Consider the following 23,463-nt stretch of genomic DNA (forward strand, 5'->3'; position numbering starts at 1 on the left):
CGCTCCTACACCTCTCTCTTTCCGCTCTCCAACACCCCCCACCACTCCCCCTGAAATCACCAACTCTTTCCCTTCTCGGCCCTGGCGAACTTTCTCCCAATCCCTCCTTTTGGACCTGCTGAAAGATCACCCCCGCTACGCCCAGCCTCCGCCCTCCTTCCTCCTTAACGACTTCCTGGAATCCGCCCATAAGTTGGCCCAGCCTGGCCAGTTCCTGAGAAAAGCGGTCCTGTCCCACTGCAACTACAAGAAGCTAGTGGACCTGTTCCTATCAGAGCTGCACAGCGGGCATCAGAGAGAGGTGGCCAGTCAGATTCTGAGCTGGGAAGAGCTGCCACTGGCCAAACACAGGATCCCACAGAACATATGCGGTAACACAGATTAGCACAGCAGCCCTTCAGTTTAGCGACACTTGACTCAAAATAAAGCCTCAGTCAGACTAGAAAAACATGCAAAATGACAAAGGCCCAGTCCCATTTCTTATTTTTACCCCTACCCCTTGTTTTCGAGTGTCACCTTGCCCCTTAGAACTGAGTTACAAGGGGTAGTGGTTGAAATCGTCCCTCAAATAAAAAGAGCATCACTTCATTAACAGCTACTAGCGCTGCTCTGTAGGCGACCCTGCCAGTCTGCAGTGACAGCAGAGGAGGGTAAAGTTCAGCTCCTCACTGCTGGGCTTTAGTTACATTTAGGGAATCATATGCCTTCAAAGAGGGGGGCAATTATTTATTATCGCCCACCCCTAATTCTTTTGGGATATGAAGCTGAAGTCAGATATTCTGCAGCTTCTTGTTCGAATTTTCCTGTTCTACCTTAAATGGTGCAGCAGTTCTGATGCCTGAGGCTCCAGAATGTAACTGCTGCACCGTTTAAGGTGGAACAGGAAATTTAGCTAGCTAGCTACCAGGCATCAGCATACTGCTAGTGATTTTTTATGCTTGTTATGAAGAAAAGGATCATAATACATCGAAGCGACATTAAACTAAGATAATATAATGGTTATCATAAGTTTTTAACAGAGAAAATTCTCACATCTGTGGGTTTCTTTGGTCTCTTGTTCAGCCATCTCGCCGGTTTTTAAATTTTTTCTCATAACACTCTGTTTGGAGTCTCTGAAAAACCTCCGTTTGGAGGGTCATGTAGCCCAAACACTTCACCCTACCCCTGTATCTCAACAAGTATCGGGACACCCTACCCCTAGACGTGAACATACAAAACGGGGGGTAGGGCTAAGTGGTTGGGGCGAGGGGTGAAATGAGATTGGGCCCAACTGTGGCTTTTGAGTGTCATGTCGGAGTGGGCAAATGTCAAAGCAGTGCTATCACAAAAATAGACTCGCATGAAAAAAAGGTCAATGGTTTAGTGGACACAAAATCATTCGCGAGTAGATCGAATAGTTGTCGTGTTTACTGACTATTTTAATTTGTTGCAGGCCTAGACTCTACTAAATTTAGTGCATTATTTTGAAATTTTAGTGCTTTATGTGAAGTACTGTCCTGCAGAAGATGTTGGTCAGTGCTGGAAATTTGTTTCAAACTCCTTCAAAAATGTACTCAAATTTTTGCAAGTGGAATTTCGTTACCTGTGCGTGAAACAGTGCTTGTAGTGAATAGCTTCAGAGTGAAGATAAGTTTGTAAACATTTCTAATGTGTTCATCGTATTGTTCTGTGTTCAGAGCTGGTTGCGCTGGTTCAGATGGAGCTGCAGGCTCAGCAGGTGTGTGTGAGGCATGGTGCAGATGAACCTCTATACCAGACTGAGCAAAACTATGTGGAACTGTGGACACCAGGCAGAACACAAGCTGAACACATACAGCACAGCATGTGTCCAGGTAACACACTCATATGATCACAGTGCTGCACATTAAACTCCCACACTCACTCATAGCCTCAGTGTTTTCAGCTACTGAGTGGCGTAGGAAGGTCGTTCTCATTTTACTGTCTTTCAGTGTGATGCTCTCTTCCTCAATCTTTCAGTGTGATGCTCTCTGCTCTTGTTTAATTTGATAACATCTCCCTCTGTCATTCAACGTGATAGTCTTTCCTTTTAACGTTATGTGTGATGCTCTCTTCCTTGATCTTTCAGTGTGATGCTCTCTTCCTTGATCTTTCAGTGTGATGCTCTCTTCCTCTCTTGTTTAATTTGATAACATCTCCCTCCCCCTCCGTCATTCAACATGATGGTCTTTCCTTCTAATGTTAAGTGTGATGCTTTCTTCCTCTACCGCATAGTGTGAAACTCTCTCCCTCTATCATTCAGTGTGACTCTCTCTCACCCTGTCGTTCAGTGTGATGCTCTCTTTCTCTTTTGTTCAGTGTGATGCTTTCTCCCTCTACCGTATAGTGTGATACTCTCTCCCTCTATCGTTCAGTGTGATGCTCTCTCCATCATTTAGTGTGATGCTCTCTCCTTCTGTCGTTCAGTGTGATGCTCTCTCTATCATTCATTTTGATGCTCTCTCCCTCTATCATTCAGTGGGATACTCTCTCCTTCTATTGTTCAGTGTGATGCTCTTTCCCTCTATCATTCAGTGTGATGCTCTCTCCTTCTACTGTTCAGTGTGATGCTCTCTCCCTCTATCATTCAGTGTGATGCTCTCTCCTTCTACTGTTTAGTGTGATGCTCTCTCCCTCTATCGTTCAGTTTGATGCTTTCTTCCTCTATCATTCAGTGTGATGCTCTCTTGCTCTATTGTTCAGTGTGATGCTCTGTCCCTGTATCGTTCAGTGTGATGCTCTCTTTCTCTATCTTTCATTGTGATGCTCTGTCCCTGTATCATTTAGTGTGATGCTCTGTCCCTCTATTGTTCGGTGTGATGCTCTCTCCATCATTCAGTGTGATGCTCTCTCCTTCTGTCATTCAGTGTGATGCTCTCTCCATCATTCAGTGTGCTGCTCTCTCCCTCTATCATTCAGTGTGATGCTCTCTTCCTCTATCATTCAGTGTGATACTCTCTCCTTCTATTGTTCAGTGTGATGCTCTCTCCCTCTATCATTCAGTGTGATGCTCTCTCCTTCTACTGTTCAGTGTGATGCTCTCTCCCTCTATCATTGTGTGATGCTCTGTCCCTGTATTGTTTAGTGTGATGCTCTCTTTCTCTATCGTTCAGTGTGATGCTCTCTTTCTCTATCGTTCAGTGTGATGCTCTGTCCCTGTATCATTCAGTGTGATTCTCTCTTCCTCTATTGTTCAGTGTAATGCTCTGTCCCTGTATTGTTCAGTGTGATGCTCTCTCCCTCTATCATTCAGTGTGATGCTCCCTTCCTCTATCATTCAGTGTGATGCTCCCTTCCTCTATCATTCAGTGTGATGCTCCCTTCCTCTATCACTCAGTGTGATGCTCCCTTCCTCTATCATTCAGTGTGATGCTCTCTTCCTCTATTGTTCAGTGTGATGCTCTCTTCCCCTGTCATTTAGTGTCTCCTTTCATCATCCAATTTTATGCTCTGTGGATGGCAAGGATGGCTTATTTTCCATTCCGTGTAATTCTTTCCTCAGTGGTCACTGAGATTCTCTCTGGCTTTGTTACAATTTTCATCCACTGTTTAGTGTGATGCTCCGTAAGTGAAAAGGATGTCTTTTTCTCTAGTTGCAGTCTGTTCTCTGTTGTTTCCTGCTCACCCGTCTTTCAGTGTGTTGCTCTCTGACCTTGTTTCCACTTCCTCTGTCATTCAGTGTGAGGCTCTCTTCCTCTATTGTTTGGTGTGATGCACTCTGGGTGAAACACGTATGCCACTATCGTTCTGTGTGATGCTCTCTGACCTTGTTTCCACTTCCTCTGTCATTCAGTGTGAGGCTCTCTTCCTCTATTGTTTGGTGTGATGCACTCTGGGTGAAACACGTTTGCCACTATCGTTCTGTGTGATGCTCTCTGACCTTGTTTCCTCTACATCTGTCATTCAGTGTGATGCCTTCTGAGTAAGAAGGGTGGCTTTGTTTTCCTCTATTGTTCAGTGCAACAGATGGAAAACAGTTCAGCCATTCCACCCACCTCCCAAAAAAATAAAATAAAAATTTGTTCGTCTAACTGTGCTCCTCATCTCTTTCATTTTTCCCCACCTCTCTCTCTCTCTCTCTCTCTCTCTTTCTCTCTCTCTCAGTGAATGAGGTCATTTTGAGCTCTTTCCCAGTTAAACACTTCCAGGGTTTCTGCAGATCATCTTCACCATTCCAGCCTGCAGCAGAGTGTGTGATGATTACTCTCTCGGAGCTTGCCATCATTGAGTGCCTCACGCAGCACAGCACAGCCCTCAGCCTCAAGGTGGGTGTTGGTGTGTGGTTGTACATGGGCAGTCAGGTCAGGATCTGGTCTTTAGCCAGAGCTGTACAATGTCAAAGAAATACACTTACTAAAAATGCATCCATACATTGGGATGCAGTGGTATGCAAACAGCAATTTAACCTGAATGATTTTGTAATGTTAAAATCTTTAATAACACTGGGCCTCGTTCATCAATATCCTCCCACGTTTGTTCTTAAATGTGTTCTTGAGAAAGGGCCTACGAAAAAGTCTGCGTCAGATTCATGACGTGCTCTTAAAGCGCAGAACTGTTCTCACCTTTGAACAAATCCCAAATACGAAAACACTGGTGAATGTCGGAATCTTCATCAAATCTTCGTAAGTGTGTTTTAAGAAGAAATTGCATCTTAAAAGGTGAATGGTTGGTAAATGAGGCCTGATATCTTTATTAGCAATATTCAATAAAGAATTAGCTCTTTAAGGCTGCATGATTAATTGTAGTTTTATTGTTATTATAATATGAGTTTACTTGATAGATACATTGTTATGAGCTGTGATGACATTATGTTTATTCTCACTGCTTACCTGCAAAAGTGCTTTAAACATGATGATTATTCTCACTCTCACTGTTTGTAAAATTTGCAAAGCAGTAATGGCTACTATTACAACAAACCGGCTTCAACTTAATATATATACACCGATCAGGCATAACATTATGACCTTGTTTCTACACTCATTGTCCAGCTGTCTACAGTTACAGACTGTAGTCCATCTGTTTCTCTGCATGGGTCAGTCTCAGCACTGCAGTAAGTTAGTACAGTAAGTAAGCACTGCTGGAGTTTTTAAACACCTCAGTGTCACTGCTGGACTGAGAATAGTCCACCAGCCAAAAATATCCAGCCAATATCCAGCGTCCTGTGGGCAGCGTCCTGTGGGCAGCATCCTGTGACCACTGATGAAGGACTAGAGGATGACCAACACAAACTGTGCAGCAGCAGATGAGCTATCGTCTCTGACTTTACATCTACAAGGTGGACTGACAAGGTAGGAGTGTCTAATAGAGTGGACAGTGAGTGGACACAGTGTTTAAAAACTCCAGCAGCACTGCTGTGTCTGATCCTCTCGTACCAGCGCAACACACACTAACACACCACCACCACGTCAGTGTTACTGCAGTGCTGAGAATGACCCACCACCCAAATAGTACCTGCTCTGTGAGGGTCCATGGGGGTCCTGACCACTAAAGAACAGGGTAAAAGGGGGCTAACAAAGTATGCAGAGAAACAGATGGACTACAGTCTGTAACTGTAGAACTACAAAGTGCACCTATATAATAAGTGGAGCTGATAAAATGGACAACGAGCGTAGAAACAAGGAGGTGGTCATATTATGCCTGGGTTATGCTGAGTCTTTTTCTAACAACATGCATACATGTACTTATCAGCTTTATTGCTGTTATAAAGCTATGAGCTTTATTATTATAATGCATAATAACAGGCTTTGTACTGCTGTATTTTTTGTATTTGCTGAAAGGAGAAGTTGATCACCCACACAGAGGCACACTGCTTCTCATATCATCATCATGATATCCAGCTTAACCACGCATTGCAGTTTATGTCCGTATAGCACTAATTTGAGGTGCTTACCTGAGCTGAGAATGTAAAGCTTGGTGTATTTTACCTTTACCTTACACAATATGTCACAATGTTTATGTTATGACATAATGTTAGAACAGACAAAGTCATGCCACATTTTAAAAATGCTATCAAAAACTATGAATCCAGTTATTTGTATTCGACAATTCACACACTGTGCTGCACTACATCCAATTAAACTGGACAAATTACACTCTCTTTTAATCAAACATCTTTTTAAAGTACTGATGATATAGAAAAGCATATTGTGACATATTGTGATGTATTTTATCATGATAGTGATGAATGTTGTCATATTGCCCAGCTCTATTCTGAACCATATCAAAATAATTACTTATAATTACTTCAAATTAAAATCAAATCAAATCCAATCACATTTATTGTCACATCACATTTACACAGATGCAAGGTGAGTGAAAATCTTAGGTGCGTAGCTCCTTGTAGAATTTAAATACAATATGCACACACACACACACACATATATATATATATATATATATATATATAAACACTGACTCTAAATATATACACATATACATAATATACACTACTATTGCACTACTCCAATGTACAGTTGTACAGTAATAAGTTATGAAATAAAACGTAGTGAATGAAATAAAGCTATGATGTGTACTGTTGTACACATCTACATATGTGCAGTTAGTGAGTCTGAAGTAGATAATAAATGAGATGCAGGTACACAGAGGATAGAATATTGATATAGAAATCTTCCAGATTATACAACATATGGATAAAAGATGCAAAAGATGTCAATCTGTATGTGTAAGTATAGATTGCTAGATTGAAGGTGCAGTAAGATCAGAGTGTCTGTTACTTACTCTGAGTTAAGTTACTAAGTACATGTTGTATTGAATCATTTCCCAAAATATAATAATTTGTAATCACATCGAGGTCAGAGGTTTACACCCATAACACACTCAGATATCCTGATATAGAAGTTTGCATGTCCTCATGCTCTAGGTGGCGGGGGCGGGGGGGATAGGCTGTAGGCTGACGTGCTTTTTTGTCGTAATAAAGGACTCTTTTCTTTGCCCGTGGTTTTGTTTGGGAAACGAGAATAGAGACATAGAGGAAGTGTGGCACTTCTCCATACATCTCTTTCACTTCACTCAGTGAAGACTGCCTTTTTTAGTGATTTCTTTGACATAATTGTGTGTGGGCTAAATTGCCTATTATTGCTGTGCGTGTGTTTCTCCAGGCTCACTTCATCGCCCGGGTGCCTGACCTTTCTCCGCTGGTTCAGAGTCTGCTCTACCTCAATCTGTCTTTTAACAACTTCACTGTGTTCCCTGTGGAGGTGAGCCGTCACTGTTCTTGGTCACTTAATTGGGATCTCCTCCCTCGTAGCTCCACACTGTGCTGATGTAGAGTTCAGGTGTTTTTCCACTGTGCAAAATACTGGAACCTTCAGCACCAGGAAACTGAAACCGCGCTTTTTCCACTGGTCATCGGTCCAGTACAGAAGGTTCCAGTTTTATTTGGTCCCTGCTCGAGCCTGGTATTAGTACCAAAGGAACGAATGGTATTCGAGGGCGTTCTCCTCTGTCTTTGGTATCACTTGCAGCTGAAGTGAGCGGCAGGCTAGCGAGTTCTTTGCTCTTCTAGGTGAAGATAAACACACCAAACACTATGACTTCACTGCCATGAGCACACAATACAATGTAAACTGGAGTGGCATGTTGATGTGTGTATTGCTTTTTGTAGAATTATCACTTTTTAAAGTTTATCAAAGTGACAAGTTACTTAGGAAGCTAACATTATTAGCGTTTAAGCTAACCTCCACAGAACGAGTTTATGCATTCTAGCACACCCTGTGCTACCCTGGGCTCAAGGAGGACGGTGGAGGCAGGATTCAAGGTCGCAGCAGCCATATAAAGTTAATTTCACACTCTTCTCTTCCCATCATTCTGGTACAAATCAATCTTGGTCCAAAGCCAGCTGTCCAAAGAATCTTGTTCCAGAACTACGCAGCCTTTTTTAGATGTTTTCTAGCAAAGTCTAATCTGGATTTTCTGTTCTTGAGTGCTTGCATCTTGAGGTAAACCCTGTGTATTTACATTCATGAAGGCATCTTCATGAATTTTTTCCCCAATTTAGTCGTCTCCAATTCCACCCGCTAGTTAGGACTCCTCCAATCACACGATACTACCAACGCTAGGTGGGCGAAGGCTAACACAGGCTTCCTCCGAGACCCGTGAAGCACCACCGCATCTTTTTGAACTGCCGCTCACGCAACGTCATTGGACAGCCGAACACGCTTGGAGGAGAACGCTAACCGCCAGTTCTCTTACGTCAGCTAACAGACGCCTGCGCTGACTAGCATTGCGTTGAGTGATGGGGGGAGATGGGGAGGCATCCTACCAACCCAGAGAGAGCGAGGACAACTGTGCTCTCTTGGACTCTCGGCTACGGACGGCTGTAGCATCACCAGGGATTGAACTCGCGATCTCCTAATGAGAGGGCCAACGCTTAGACGGTTGCGCCACTCGGGACCCCCTATGAAGGCGTCTCTTGACTGTAGACTTTGACAATGATGCGCCAACCTCCTCTGGAATGTCCTCGACTTAACTAAACGTTGTGAAGACGTTTTTCTTCACCATGGAAAGAATTCTGTGATCATCCACTTTCGGTGTCTTCCGTGGTCTTCCAGGCTGCCGAACTTGCCAGTGCATTTCTTCTTTTTTAAGAAGGTTGTTTTTTCAGCCTAATGATGGACCCCTTCGCTTGCATCGAGACCTTTTTGGACTAGAAGTTGAGAGTTCCCATGAAAAGCTACCAAAGTCAACACTTGGAATCAACTCCTTAATTTGTCATGAAATAATGTGGGAACAGGCCACACCTGGCTATGAAACTGCTTATCAGTCAGCTGTCCGGTTACTTTTGAGCTGTGGTGGTGTAGAGGCAAAATTGCAAATGTTATAACTGTCCAAATACTTATAGACCTGACTGTAAATGTAGACATTTTTGTCAATACTTGCCTGCAGCCAAATTTGACACTTAATGACATTATTAGGACAGTTCCAGCTAAACTAGAAGCACAAGTTTGGTTGGTTCTCATTTGCATCAGATCTTATTTTTGAATGTGCGGCCGAAAAACACCCACAAAAACTGGTGCCCGTCTGTTGATGCACAGTCTGTGTTAGCCATCCTCTAGTCCTTCATCAGTGGTCAGTTTCTGACCACAGAGCTGCTCTGGGCTGGATATTTTTGGGTGGACTACCCACTCTCCACCCAGCAGTGAAACTGACGTGTGTAAAAAAACTCCAGCACCCCCTGTGATACACTCGCACCACCACACACAACCACGTCAGTGTCACTGCTCTACTTAGAATGGACCATCACCCAAATAATAACTGGACAACAGCAGTCCTGTGGTCAGAAACTAATGATGAAAGAGGCCGAGAGGGGCTGATAAACTGGGCCAAGTACATCTTCCTTTGTCTCTCTTTCTTTCAGGTATGTGAGCTGCCCAAGTTGGAGGTCCTGAAGCTGAGAGATAATCCAATAGAGGAGATTCCAGCTGAGATTGAGAAGCTGCTCAAACTGAAGACCCTGGTCATCTCCTTCTGCAAGATCGCTATGCTGCCCTCCCAGTAATCACAACACACAGATACATGTACAGGACAGTGCAAACGTCAGAGACCACCCTTCATTTATTTATCTTCCAATCAAAATGGCCATTAAGCATGAGTTATTCATTTTTCAGGAGATACATCTAAGAGATTAGATATAAGATCACCCACTTACATAAAGAAGCAGAAAATAAAAAGAAAAGAAAAATAAATGAGAAAAAAAGGAGTTTCCAAAACTGGAGTAAATAAATGATTAAAAGATATTGAGAAAATGAGACCTGGTAGACCCCAAAACTGCCCCCATCAGATAAGCAGCACTTAAAGCTTTCATCTCTGAGAGAGAGGAGAAAATCAAGCTGCTTCAGATCTGAAAACATCCACAGGTGTTTCTGTCCATCCTTCCACTGTGAGAAGACGACTCAGCGCTGTGGGTCTGAAAGGATGTGTAGCTGATCAAGAAGAACCTCACTGAGAAAAGGAGACGGACACATCAAACAAACTGATGAGTCTAAATCCATAATTGGGGATTATTTGAATCGTGAGAATCAGAAAATGCAACCAATTTCTAAGACTGAACTTTAGAGGAGTGGAAGAGTGTTCCTGTAGATTTCTTTGAAAAAATGAGAACGATTCCAGTAAAATCCATGGGCCAGAGAACTGTTTCAGTTTCATTTTTAAGTTCTTTTATGACTGGCCATTGTGTGTATATAACAAATTCAGCAAAAAATGCCTCTTTTAATGACTACTGCAGTTTCAGAATTCTGAAATATGGGCACTTGTAGTGTGTGTATATATATATATATATATATATATATATATATATATATACACACCTACATATACATACATACATTGCTGCTGTAAGGACAATAGCTTGTGTCTCCATGTTTTTCAGTTTTTGACATAATGTGAAAATGCCTGTCGTCCTTTACATTGTATATAAAATTTTAAATTGAATGGACCAAAAGAAATGGGCAAAAATAACCTGGAAAAAATCTGGTTCCATTGACTTACATTGAAAGTAAAGAAGGTTTTTCTCTTCTCCTGTAAAGTTACCATTTTGGAGATACGAGGTTTTGTTCCGTCAGCAGCGATACACACGCTACAAGACCACAAGTGCCTATATTTTGTCTATAAAAAAAGAAAACAAAACTGAAAGCATGTTTCCTCTATAAGAATAGAAGCTGTAATAAAGTCAAAGGATGGACACACGAAACACTGTTATATGTCTTGTACTTAATTGCTGTTTTGAATATTAAATAAATGAAGAGTGGTCTCTGACTCTGTAGTCAGAAACTGACCATTGATTGAGGGCTAGAGGATATGTTCCTAATGGAGTGGTCAGTGAGTGTATGCTGTGTGTGTTGTGTAGGTTATATCGCCTGCCGTCTCTGCAGCACCTGGACGTCTCTCACAACCTCATTAGCTCCCTGAACAACGAGATCAAAAACCTCAGGTGGGAGAAAAGAGTGGACAGACAGACTGACAGAGAGACAGAGACACAGACAAGGGGACATACATACGGACAGACCTACAGACTGAGAGACAGATAGAAGGACAGTGTGACTGAAGGATAGACCGAAATACAGAAAGACAGGCCAAGAGACAGAGGGACAGAGGGACAAACAAACAAGAGACAGGGAGATGGACAGACACACAGACTAACCGATTTCTAGATGTTTTTACTTTTTTCAGGTTTGCTGAACTAGTTTGGCTTGTTTACGAAATAATGCTTTAAACAACAAAATTATCTGCCTATGGAATTTTTTGGGGGGATTTTTTCCAAATTTAGTTAGGACTCCCCCAGTCACACGATAGCACCGGTGCTAGGAGGGTGAAGGCCAGCACAGGCTTCCTCTGAGACCTGTAAAGCACCACTGCATCTTTTTGAACTGCCACTAACCCAACGTCACTGGACAGCTGAACACGCTCGGAGGAGAACACTAACTGCCAGTTCTGTTACGTCAGCTAACAGATGCCTGCGCTGACTTGCATCTCACTGAGTGATGGGGGGAGACAGGGGGGCCAGCCTACCCACCCAGAGAGAGCGAGGCTGACTGTGCTCTCTTGGACTCTCGGCTATGGACGACTGTAGCATTACCGGGGATTGGACTCATTCTCCTGATGAGAGGGCCAACGCCAGGTTCTGCCACTCAAGAGCCCCCGGAATTTAAACTTCTGCAGCTAAAATTACTTCTAGCATTGAAACGGTTTAAAAATGAGTTAAATGATCTAATCAGACAGACCAAGAGACAGACAGACAGACCGACAGACAGTTAAAGAAGGCTCTTTGGTTAATTTTCATCTGTCGTGATATGTATGTACAGTACTGTGCAAAAGTCAGATATTCATTTGTTTAATTTCCAGTCATTAAGTACAAATTATTCATTTCACAGTGTCAGAAAAAAGCAGAAAACGTTTATTTAATAGAAATTGATGATTTCCTTTCTTCTCAGGAGACTCACTTTCAGTTCCTCAAAGAATCTGCAGACACACCTCCAAAGTTCAGTCTTAGAACACATTCAGTGGTGTTGAGGTCTGGACTCTGGGGTGGTCAGTCCATTGTTCAGCTTATTTGTTCGATGTGTCCGTCTCCTTTTCTCAGTGAGGTTCTTCTTGATCAGCTACACATCCTTTCAGACCCACAGCGCTGAGTCGTCTTCTCACAGTGGAAGGATGGACAGAAACACCTGTGGATGTTTTCAGATCTGAAGCAGCTTGATTTTCTCCTCTCTCTCAGAGATGAAAGCTTTAAGTGCTACTTATCTGATGGGGGCAGTTTTGGGGTCGACCAGCTCTTCCAGGTCTTCCTGATTTTCTCTCTAGCTTTTAATCATTTTTTTGAACTCCAATTTTGGAAACTTCAGTTACTTTCCTTTGACTTTGCCCTTCCTTATGCAAGTGGATTATCTTCCATCTGATCTTCTCAGAAATACCTCCTGTAAAATGAATAACTTGCACTTAATGTCTGTTTAAACTGGAAAGGAAATAGATGAAGGGTTAAGTTGGTCTCTGGCATTTACACTGTACCATAGCTTATCTGTTGGGTGTTTGTGTGAAGGGTGCTGCAGTACGTGAACGTAGAGGGGAATCAGTTGGAGGGTCTGCCGGTGGGGATCCTGAGTTTGTCTCTGTCTGAGCTCCGGCTGGGGGGGAACTACACACACCCTGTGCTGTGGACCCTTAACAGTGTGAACTCTCCACCGTCCCTCTTGCACACTGCAGCGCACGCCCTGGCTCTCATACAGCCTGAACAGCGCTACAGCACTCTGCCCCCTGCAGCCCGCCTCGTCCTCAGCAGGTAACACACACGCCACACACACTGGTCTCTAAATGTAACTCTGAGTTTGTTTTTGTATTTTCAGACCAAAAATGTCCCGACTTTTGTAGTAAAACCAGAAAACAGAGCTAAACTACTGTTCTTATAAAGTGCTCTTTACAAAAACGTCTTGGCTCCTTGTAAGGCTGAGGATAGATAGATAGATAGATAGATAGATAGATAGATAGACAGACAGACAGATAGATAGATAAATAGAGAGACAGATAGATAGATAGATAGACAGACAGATAGATATATAGATAGACAGACAGATACATAGATAGATAAATATATAGATAGATAAATAGATAGATAGATGGATAGACAGAGAGACAGACAGACATACAGATAGATAGAGAGACAGACAGACAGATAGATAGATAGATAGATAGATAGATAGAGACAGACAGACAGACAGATAGATAGATAGACAGATAGACAGACAGATAGATAGATAGAGACAGACAGACAGACAGATAGATAGATAGATAGATAGATAGATAGATAGATAGATAGATAGATAGAGACAGACAGATAGATAGATAGATAGAGGCAGACAGACAGATAGATAGATAGATAGATAGATATATAGAGACAGACAGATAGATAGATAGATAGATAGAGAGACAGACAGATAGATAGATAGATAGATAGATAGATAGATAGAGACAGACAGACAGATAGAGAGACAGACAGACAGACAGATAGATAGAGACAGACAGACAGATAGAGAGACAGACAGACAGACAGATAGATGCAGTCGTTAGAGCATTACCACATCCTCTATATGAAACACACTTCTGCACCTTTAAATGCACAGTTACTGATTATTTGTGTGTATTTGTTTATGTAATCAAACTGAGCTGACTTCATGAGAGCTGTACTGACTGCATCAGGCACAAACTGATAAACTGTAGAAGGGCAGTAAAATGGTAATAGCATAATAATAATGCAAACTGAAATTGTGTACTTTGTCTCTCAGGGCAAGTGTGTGTGAATGCTGTGGTGGTCCCTGGTTTGGCCCCGGGCTGAAGCTGATCCGGCCCATTTACGGCCTCTTCGGCCTCAGCAGCGTTCCCATCCTCTTCCTCTCCTGCTCTGCCTCCTGCTACTCCAGATTCAGGAAACAGTCACACCCCCTCACACAGCCCCTTCACACGGGCTAGACAGCAAACAGCAGTGCTGGAGTGTTTCAGGTTTTTATTGTTTATCTTTCTTTTCAATAAATTGGTACAAACATTACAACAGAGCACTGTACATACATACACTGTATGGACAAAAGTATTGGGACACCTACAGGAGCTTTATGAATCCCATTCTAAATCCATAGGCATTAATATGGAGTTGGTCCCCCTTTGCAGCTCTAACAGCTTCCACTCTTCTGGGAAGCTTCTACAGGATGTTGGAGAGTCTGTGGGAATTTTTGCCCATTCATCCATCTGTGAGGTCAGACACTGATGTTGGACGAGAGGGCCTGGCTCACAATCTCCGTTCTAGTTCATCTCAAAGGTGATGGATGGGGTTGAGGTCAGGGCTCTGTGAGGGCCAGTCAAGCTCTTCCACACCAAAATCACCCAGTCAGGCCTTTATGGAGCTGCTTTGTGCACTGGGGCTCAGTCAAGCTGGAACAGGAAAGGTTCTTCCCCAAACTGTTCCCACAAAGTTGGAAGCGTACAACTGTCCAAAATATCTTGTTCTGCTGAAGCATTAAGATTTCCCTTCACTGGAACTCAGGGTTCTAGACCAACCCCTGAAAAAGAACCCCATAGCATCATCCAAACCTCCACCAAACTCTACAGCTGGCACAGTGCAGTCAGGCAGGTAACGTTCTCCTGGCATTCGCCAAACCCAGACTTGTCCATCAGACTGACAGATAGAGAAGCGTGAATAGTCGCTCCACAGAATATGTGTCCACTGCTCCAGAGTCCAGTGGCGGCGCTTTACACCCCTCCATCCGACGCTTGGCATTGTGCTTGGTGATGTAAGGTTTGCATGCAGCTGCTCAGCCATGGAAACCCTGCCATGAAGCTCCCAGCACACAGTGTCTGTGTTGATGTTGATGTCAGAGGAGATTTGAACAGTTATTGACTCAGCAGAGCGTTGGAGACTTTTATGCACTACTGACACTTCGTGGCTGAGTTGCTGTGGTTCCTAAACACTTCCACTTTTCAATAATACCACTCACAGTTGATCGTGGAACATCTAGGAGGGAAGAAACTTCACAAACTGACTTGTTGCAATGGTGGCATCCTGTTACAGCACCACGCTGGAATTCAGTGAGCTCTTTAGACCCATCCTTTCACTAATGTGTGTAAAGGCAGGCTGCATGGCTGGCTGCTTGATTTTATACACCTGTGGCAATAAGACTGAATGAAACACCTGAATTCAATTATTAAGAGGTGTGTCCCAATACTTTTGTCCATGAGGTGTATATGTAGCATTGTACGTACACGTAGTGTATACATATATGTAACACTATATACACAGATCAGGCATAACATTATGACCTTGTTTCTACACTCATTGTCCATTTTACCAGCTCCACTTACTATATAGGTGCACTTTGTCGTTCTACAGTTACAGACTGTAGTCCATCTGTTTCTCTGATACTTTGTTGTGCTGGTACAAGTGGATCAGACACAGCAGTGCTGCTGGAGTTTTTAAACACTGTGTCCACTCACTGTCCACTCTATTAGACACTCCTACCTTGTCAGTCCACCTTGTAGATGTAAAGTCAGAGACGATAGCTCATCTGCTGCTGCACAGTTTGTGTTGGTCCTCCTCTAGTCCTTCATCAGTGGTCACAGGACGCTGCCCACAGGACGCTGTTGACTGGATATTTTTGGTTGGTGGACTATTCTCAGTCCAGCAGTGACACTGAGGTGTTTGAAAACTCCAGCAGCACTGCTGTGTCTGATCCACTCTGACCAGCGCAACACACACTAACACACCACCACCACGTCAGTGTTACTGCAGTGCTGAGAATGATCCACCGCCCAAATAGTACCTGCTCTGTGAGGGTCCATGGGGGTCCTGACCACTGAAGAACAGGGTAAAAGGGGGCTAACAAAGTATCAGAGAAACAGATGGACTACAGTCTGTAACTGTAGAACTACAAAGTGCACCTATATAGTAAGTGGAGCTGATAAAATGGACAATGAGCGTAGAAACAAGGAGGTGGTCATAATGTTGTGCCTGATCAGTGTAATGTACACCATATAGACAAAAGTATTGGGACGCACCTCCTTATTATTGAGTTCAGATGTTTCAGCCACACCCATTGCTAACAAGTGGATCAAATTAAGCACATAGCCTTTTAGTCTTGATAGGCAAACACTGACAGTAAAATGGGTCGTACTGAAGAGCTCAGTGACTTTAACCCTTTATTGCACACATTATAAGAGCAATGTTTAAAAAATATTTCACTTTTTTTGCATAAAATGGACCTGATTATTAAAATACCAAAAAAAAAGTTTGTTGCCTTAAGGCAACATTGTGTGACAATGGAAAAAAATGATACAGAGTGTATGTCTACACTTCTTCAAATATAAAAATGATCAAATTTGCTTTCCAGTTTCCTAAATAAATAAAAACCTCAGAATTATTCTAAATAACACATAATTCTAAATGGAAAAAATATATAATGACTGCGCTGTTCGCTCACGTGGCTGTTTTGTTTGCAACTGTGACGCTTTGTTTACGACTAGCTAAATCCACTCCACAATGTTGCTTCGAGGCAACAAACATATTTCAATAATTTCTACAAATTGTTTATATGGTTGTGAATGTAAATTAATTTTACACTCTAATAGATGTGAATCGTATATTGGAAATGATTAAAAATTATGTTTTTGTCTGAGGGACACTGTCTGGTGCAGTAACGTGTGTCGTCGAAAAGCTTCACCATCCCCAAAAAAAGTTTCAAAATGTCCAAAAGATTTTTTTTTGTGGTGTTTAAACTGTTCCCTTCGTAATTAACCCTTTCATGATCAGTAAATACGTATCATGTCATTGTAAAGTGAGGAAAATAAGTTTGTTGCCCTGCATCATGCAACAGAGGGTTAAACAAGTCACTGTCATAGGATGTCACCTCTGCCGCAAGTCAGTCTGTGAAGTTTCTGTCTTGCTAGAGCTGCCCTGGTCAATTGTAAGTGTTATTATTGTGAAATGGAAGCGTCTAGAGGCAACAACAGCTCAGCCACGAAGCGGTAGACCACACAAACTCACAAAAGCAGGGCCGCTGAGTGCTTAAGAGCACAGTGTCTATCCTCTGTTGAATCACTACCTAAAGAGTTCCAAACTGCCTCTGGAAACAGCATCAGCACAAGAACTGCACATTAGGAGCTTAACGAAATGGGTTTCAGCTGCACACAAGCCTAAGATCACAATGTACAGTGCCCCCTGGGGGTGGTGCTCTTCTGGATGAATGACAGAAGACACATTCCAAAATCTTGTGGAATACCCTACCAGAGAGAGGCGAAGTTGGGACCAACTTCCTTCCATGTTATTGCCTAAGGATTTAGAATGGGATGTATATATATATGTATATATACATATATATACTATATATATATACACTGTATGTACATCCATATACATATATGGATGTACATACAGTGTATTATTGATCGGTTGTGTGAAGATTTCTCCCTGTTCAGGATGGATGCGGTGCTTGTGTTCCTTGATTATGTCAAAACCAGAGAGCAGCAATATTATTTAATAAATTTAGTGCTGTTTGTAGCTAAATTTCACTTTCATAAATTAAAATATTCAAACTCCAAGCCTTTATAAATCGTCTTTATTAAGGAATTTGAGCAGTATCTGAGCGTATCTGACAGTAGAAAAGCTGTTTCATCAGAGATGTCATTTATTTTCCAAATTATCTATTTTATTTCTTCATCTTTGACTACGTTATAATTGATATGTGTTTATGCATTCATAGTCTTGATTAATACTCCTCTGGCCTTTTTCCTCTCTTTTTTCTACTTCTATCCTTCAACCAAGTTTACATTTCTTTTGTTTTAACAAATAATTGTTAATTAAAAAAAAAAACTATGAAATTCACTGGTCTAAAAATGAAAAAAAAAAATTGTGTCTTTGTGTCATTTTTATTTATTTTTTCACTTCTGTTGCCTGAGTGAGGGCTTTTATTTTGGCTTTTTCTCTCAGGCAACCAGACAGTGTCATCTTCCGCTGCTACTGTTAGTGCAGTAGAACACTTTTAATTGCCAGATTTTGCGAGAGAAACAAGCAACATTCGCCCACTTATTCCCAGGGATTGGTAATGGATTAGCTAAAGGAACTCTATTGTTGAAGGACCATCAGTGAGTGTGCATACATGCACTCCATACTCCAATCATAATCGGATTTCTTCCGTTATCTGATTATTCAATGGTCACATAAACATCATAATCTGATCTAGATATTTCAGCTCGGTAATCAGATTTCTCAGTGCATGTAAACTCTTACTCTGATTTCTTTCGGATTTCTCAGTCTGAGCATGTGTGAAAACAGACGGCGGTACCGGAAATAAGTGAGCAGCGTTGCCGCGAGACGCAGCTAAATATTTTGGAGCGATACTGAAACCAAATACATGCTTGACGAAATGAATGATTTAAATATTCTTCGTCTTATAGATCAGGGGTCTTCAATTAAAATTCAATAAGGTCCATTTAGAAAAAAGTTTCTCAAGCCAAGGTCCAGAACATCATAATGTCTAAGTTGCATCATGATTCACTGCCATATACCGTTTACTGAAGTGGCCTAGTAGGTATATCAACATCTTATACAGTCAACAACTGAATATCAAATCAAATAAAGTACAGTTCAGTCATATTTCAACAACATTTATGGTCAGTTTTCTCTTTTTAAAGCACAACATGTGAAACAACTTCCCTCTGACTCACTTTCTTCTCCGACTGCTGTTTCTCGCCTCGTCCCTCCCCTGTGTCTGCATCACTCACTCAAGTCTCAGTGCTCATCGTAATGCACAGATCTGATTGGCTGAGTAGCATCACATGTGATATTTACAACGCGTGCGATTGGTCTGAGAGTCTCCCGGGCCGCTAAACCAGCACCATAAAGGATAGAAAAGTTACGCCGATTAAAACAGGACCACCTCGTCGAAATTAAATAACTCTCCATAGTTTAGCGGTTTTAGGTCCAGGTCCGCATAGGACAGCATCTGGGTCCGGACTCGGACCGTGGTCCGCCTATTAGTGACCTCTGTTCTAGATGATGTATGTTCATGATTTCAGGTAAAGTGGTGGGATGTTTTAAACAAAAAGCCGCAGCATGAAGTTTGAGTTTTACGTTACGTTTACGTCATGTCTTCTGTGAGTTTATTGGCTGGTTGTAAAGCAGAAATCTGATTACTGCCTGACTCATGTAGACCTGGAGTTCCCCCATTATCTGATTACTCAAGAGCACGAAAACACACTGAACCAGTTACTGACCCAATCTGATGTTCTGCGGTTATCGGATTATTAAGTACATGTAAACACACTCAATGGCACAATTTTGATTTGTTTTGATTTGTAGGATCGTGCAACAGGACAAACTAGCAGTTTGGCTTTATTAGACAAGTCTAGTGGAGAGAGAGAGAGAGAGAGAGAGAGAGAGAGAGAGAGAGAGAGAGAGAGAGATCAGGAAGCCCAAATGTGATTTACAGATCTCTGCTTTCTGTTTTTATTCACATTTCACATACAGTCCCAACTTTTTTGGAGCTGTGGTTCGTAAAAACTTTCATTTCACAGTCTCACTCATGGCTTTGTGTCTTAGAGCACTTGTGTGTGTTCAGATTACTGGAGTGCCTGAAGGTCCGCCAACACCCTGAGCAGAAATACGGCTTCTCTCCTGTGTGAATCCGCTGGTGCTGCTGAAGATGAACCAGCTGAGTGAAGTTCTTGCCGCACTCTAAGCAGGTATACGGTTTCTCCCCTGTGTGGATGCGCTGGTGCGTTCTGAGATTGCCTCGGTCTCTGAAATGCTTCCCGCACTCTGAGCAGGTGAACGGGTTCTCTCCCGTGTGGGTGAACAGGTGTCTCTGGAGGTGAATCTGCTGAGTGAAGTTCCTCCCGCATTCGGGGCAGAAGAACTGCTTCTCTCCTCTGTGAATGAGCTGGTGTCTCTGGAGGTGAGTCAGCTGAGTGAAGCTCTTGCCGCACTCTGAGCACTGATACGGTTTCTCTCCCGTGTGGATGCGCTTGTGCGTCCTGAGGTTACTCCTGTCGTTGAAACTCTTGCCGCACTCCGAGCAGCGATACGGCTTCTCCCCCGTGTGAACGCGCTGATGTAGATGGAGGTGAGTCTGTCGGGTGAAGCTCTTCCCGCACTCTGAACACTGGTGGCTCCTCTTCGCCGTCTTTTTCTGGGTTCGCCTGAGAGGCAGGTTGGTGAGGAGAGTTTGTGGAGCACTGGGGCTCCTTGTGAGCATCATATTTTCACACTCGATCTCTCCCGATTTCAGCAGTCTGATGTACTCCTCATGACTGAACGACGTCGCCGCAGAAGGCAGCTGCGTAGGAAAGTGTACACAAGGAGCCGAGGCTGTTTGAGCCATGCTTGACAGCACACACGAGGAGGTTTGCAGCAGGACGCCATTCATTTCTGCAGGAGATAAAAAGGAAACATATATGAAAGTCATGTTCTTCATAATCTTACACAGTTTTATCCGAGGATTTGGGGTGCTAACTGGCGCAAAGATAAGAGAAAGATAAAGATAAGAATGGGCAGACGTTTTGCTCCAAACACACAATCAGCAACTGGCCAGTTTATTATTCTGAGTTACTCTGATCTGATTTGTTGCAGTTTTATTAGATGATAATAATAATAATAATAATAATAATAATAATAATAATAATAAGCAGGTAAGTGCGCTCACTCTGTATTTGAATACTGCTGCTACACCCTTAACTAATAACAGGTACAGGTACTACAGTGTGTTTCATGTGTACAAAGAGTGAGCTTCATATACGAAGGGTTTTTTTTTCCATAATCACTTTCAAAAATGTTCTTATTTGTTTTGTTCCACGATATACGTTGTTAGGAATGGACTTTACATTGAAATATCAGTGCAATATTTTGTATATTGAGTAATACCACCTTTATTGGAGAATTTATTGGAGAAGTGTTTTCTTCCATTATATATAAGCAGTTTTTCTTTTTTTTTGTCCTTTTTATTCATCTGCTTCAAAACAATTACAACAGTATCAATTACCCAATACCTTATAAACCATGCAGCCCCCCTCCATCCTCTGGATCCCTGAATCCCCCCCAAACCCCAAACCCACCCTTCCCGCCCAAACCTAAATACTCCCCATCCACAGTCTCTGCCTGCCTCCCCCCACTTAAATAGAAAAAAAATCAAAATATAATAAATAAAGTAAATAAATAAAAAGATTAATAATGATAAATTAAAAAAATAAATAAATAAATAAATCCATACATAAGAACAGACAATAAATAAATAAATAAATAAATAAATATGAGATACGGACATACTGAAAAAAACCTAAATGAAATAAAATAAATATATAAAAATATAAAATGTATCATACCTTTGGCACAATCCATATTTTTCCCCCAGTATGATAATTTCAGCATACAGGGGATATGTACACATTTATTTTCTTAGAGAATCAACAAAACACCAAACTATTGTTAAAACGGGATTTGAACTATGTAATTCAATGGAACCAGAGTTTTTTCCAGGTCATTTTGGGCCGTTTATCATGAAATTTACACACAATGTAAAGAGCAACAGGTATTTTCAGGCAATTACGTCGAAAACTGAAAAACAAGAGAAACGGAGATACAAGGTTTTCTTCCGACAGCATCGATATGTATGCTGATGATGGTAAAATCTATCTCTGATGGTAAAACTAGGCGTTGCTTTGGGGACTATTTTGCCTTAGCACACCTTTCATGTATCCCTCCACCATGTATAGATTAAAATAAATGAATTAAAACACATTTTAGACCAAAACTTTATATCAACACTACCATAAAACAGTGTCTCAGTCATCAGGCAGTGAATTCATAACCATCTCATGTAGTAACTTTCTGTGAGGGAGCTTTTAGAGGTGGACGTCTGGTTCCTATCACCACCACTGTGAACAGTTCTGATTCGGCAAGTTTCTCTAGAACGAGCATTTCACACCAAACCACTCTGAACGACTCTGTTTACATCTTAACCATTTAATTATGTGGATTTTTTGAACATTTGGTGGAGCTCCCCTTAAAATTAAAGGTTTAGGAATTTCTCACACTGGACAGTTCAGCTGTTAGAGTTAACTGACCTGTTCAGAGGAGCTCATCTCGCTGGTTATGAGAAGCTGCTGCTGCTCTCTGGAACTGGAACCAGAAAGAAAAGCCGCGACCAGTAAAGAAAACCACCGATTATAAACATCAGGCAGGAACATTTAGTCAACGACAACAACTGAAGTCAGCTTCTTCTTGGAATTTCTCCGTTCCACCTTAAATGGTGCAGCTGAACTCACCCTGTGCTGGGCCTTTAAGCCTCCTCGATCACCGGCGATTACCGCCATTCTCAGATAATTTAATAATATGAGTAAAAACTTTCAGAAATTATTTCACAGTCAGAGGATTAAAGCAGCCCCATCACTCTGTTTATCCGGGTTCTTCTTCTTCTTGGTGACGCCCTTAACATCTAACCGAAAGGAGCGTTAGCGCCCTCTACTGCTAGGAAGCTAAGCTAACAGCGTTTGTGGTGGATCTTGGGCCAAAACAGTATGCAAATAAAGAAGGTAGGTAGTGTTGGGTAATTTACAACAGCATGACTGAAATTAAATGATATCAACCCATCAAAAAAAGATCACAAAAACATCAGGAACCAACAAAAACACTTAATGGTACCTATGAGGTTTTTTTTCAGCAGGGATGCCCCCCCAAAAACTAAACACACCGAATTTCAAAGTGAAATAGATTATAGATTTAATAAGAACAGTGCTTTGCAGGATAACCGGAAAATAAAAAAGCAAACATAATGAAAAGAAATGATAAAAACCAGAGAAAAACAGTCTCAACAGGTCAACAAACTCACGCAAACACACATAACCTCACACGCAAAACCAGCAGACTAGAATTAAGAGAGAGAGAGAGAGAGAGAGAGAGGTGGGGGTGAGAGCACCCATAGGTGAATCCCCATCTAACACAGCTTTGATCAAGGCAGTCATAGCTTTATGCAAATTATATGTAAATTAGACATACGCTTGCTGACTCATCATTACAAACCAAAACTAATATAATGCAGACTTGGTCCAGAAAACCAGTTCAAGTCTGTATTAACACTGTCTCAACAAAGACAGTGTCCCTCGTGTGTGTCTTAATGACGTCAGCAACAGTCACTCTCAGGCCCAAAACACTGGTCCCGAAATGGTCTCCTTTCACCCAGTTATACAATAATAGAAAAACCCAGTTCCAATTCCCGAGCCGCAGGCCGCTGCCCTGTCTGGTAGGGTAGGCTGGAGATGGACATAAACAAGTCGTTATCTCGTGTCACAGCGTCCCTCTCAAGAACACACCACAAGCCTTACAGAGACACAAAGGCCATAGAAATAGATGCAAGAAATATGATCTTGCAATACAATGCAAATGCTAATGGAAAACAAGCATTAAATTAGTTAAATATAGTG

At 41.9% G+C, this 23,463-nt stretch overlaps 2 protein-coding genes across 2 annotated transcripts in view; one reads left to right on the forward strand and one right to left on the reverse strand.

Moving 5' to 3' along the window:
• The first annotated feature begins 6,975 nt into the window (after positions 1 to 6,975).
• Positions 6,976 to 13,974, forward strand: LOC118809309 (leucine-rich repeat-containing protein 63-like). Its single transcript, XM_036572477.1, has 5 exons — positions 6,976 to 7,214; positions 9,374 to 9,510; positions 10,862 to 10,945; positions 12,551 to 12,790; positions 13,791 to 13,974. Exons 2-5 carry the CDS (start codon positions 9,497 to 9,499, stop codon positions 13,972 to 13,974), a joined length of 522 nt encoding a protein of 173 aa, XP_036428370.1. The 5' UTR covers positions 6,976 to 7,214; positions 9,374 to 9,496.
• A 5,365-nt stretch (positions 13,975 to 19,339) lies between these two features.
• LOC118809313 (zinc finger protein 665-like) overlaps positions 19,340 to 23,463 on the reverse strand; it is a 34,951-nt gene continuing 30,827 nt past the window's right edge. Inside the window, exon 9 of the mRNA XM_036572491.1 lies at positions 19,340 to 20,187. Within this exon, the coding sequence (XP_036428384.1) occupies positions 19,566 to 20,187 (622 nt within the window). The 3' untranslated portion in view covers positions 19,340 to 19,565. The remainder of the gene's footprint in view (positions 20,188 to 23,463) is intronic.

The sequence above is a fragment of the Colossoma macropomum genome, unplaced genomic scaffold, assembly GCF_904425465.1.
Source record: "Colossoma macropomum unplaced genomic scaffold, Colossoma_macropomum, whole genome shotgun sequence".
Classification (NCBI taxonomy): domain Eukaryota; kingdom Metazoa; phylum Chordata; class Actinopteri; order Characiformes; family Serrasalmidae; genus Colossoma; species Colossoma macropomum.

Excerpts from the sequence above, each read along its gene's own strand:
- LOC118809309 (XM_036572477.1), top strand. Across the intron at positions 10,946-12,550 it reads AACGAGATCAAAAACCTCAG|GGTGCTGCAGTACGTGAACG; the intron begins GTGGGAGAAAAG and ends GTTTGTGTGAAG. Across the intron at positions 12,791-13,790 it reads GCCCGCCTCGTCCTCAGCAG|GGCAAGTGTGTGTGAATGCT; the intron begins GTAACACACACG and ends TTTGTCTCTCAG.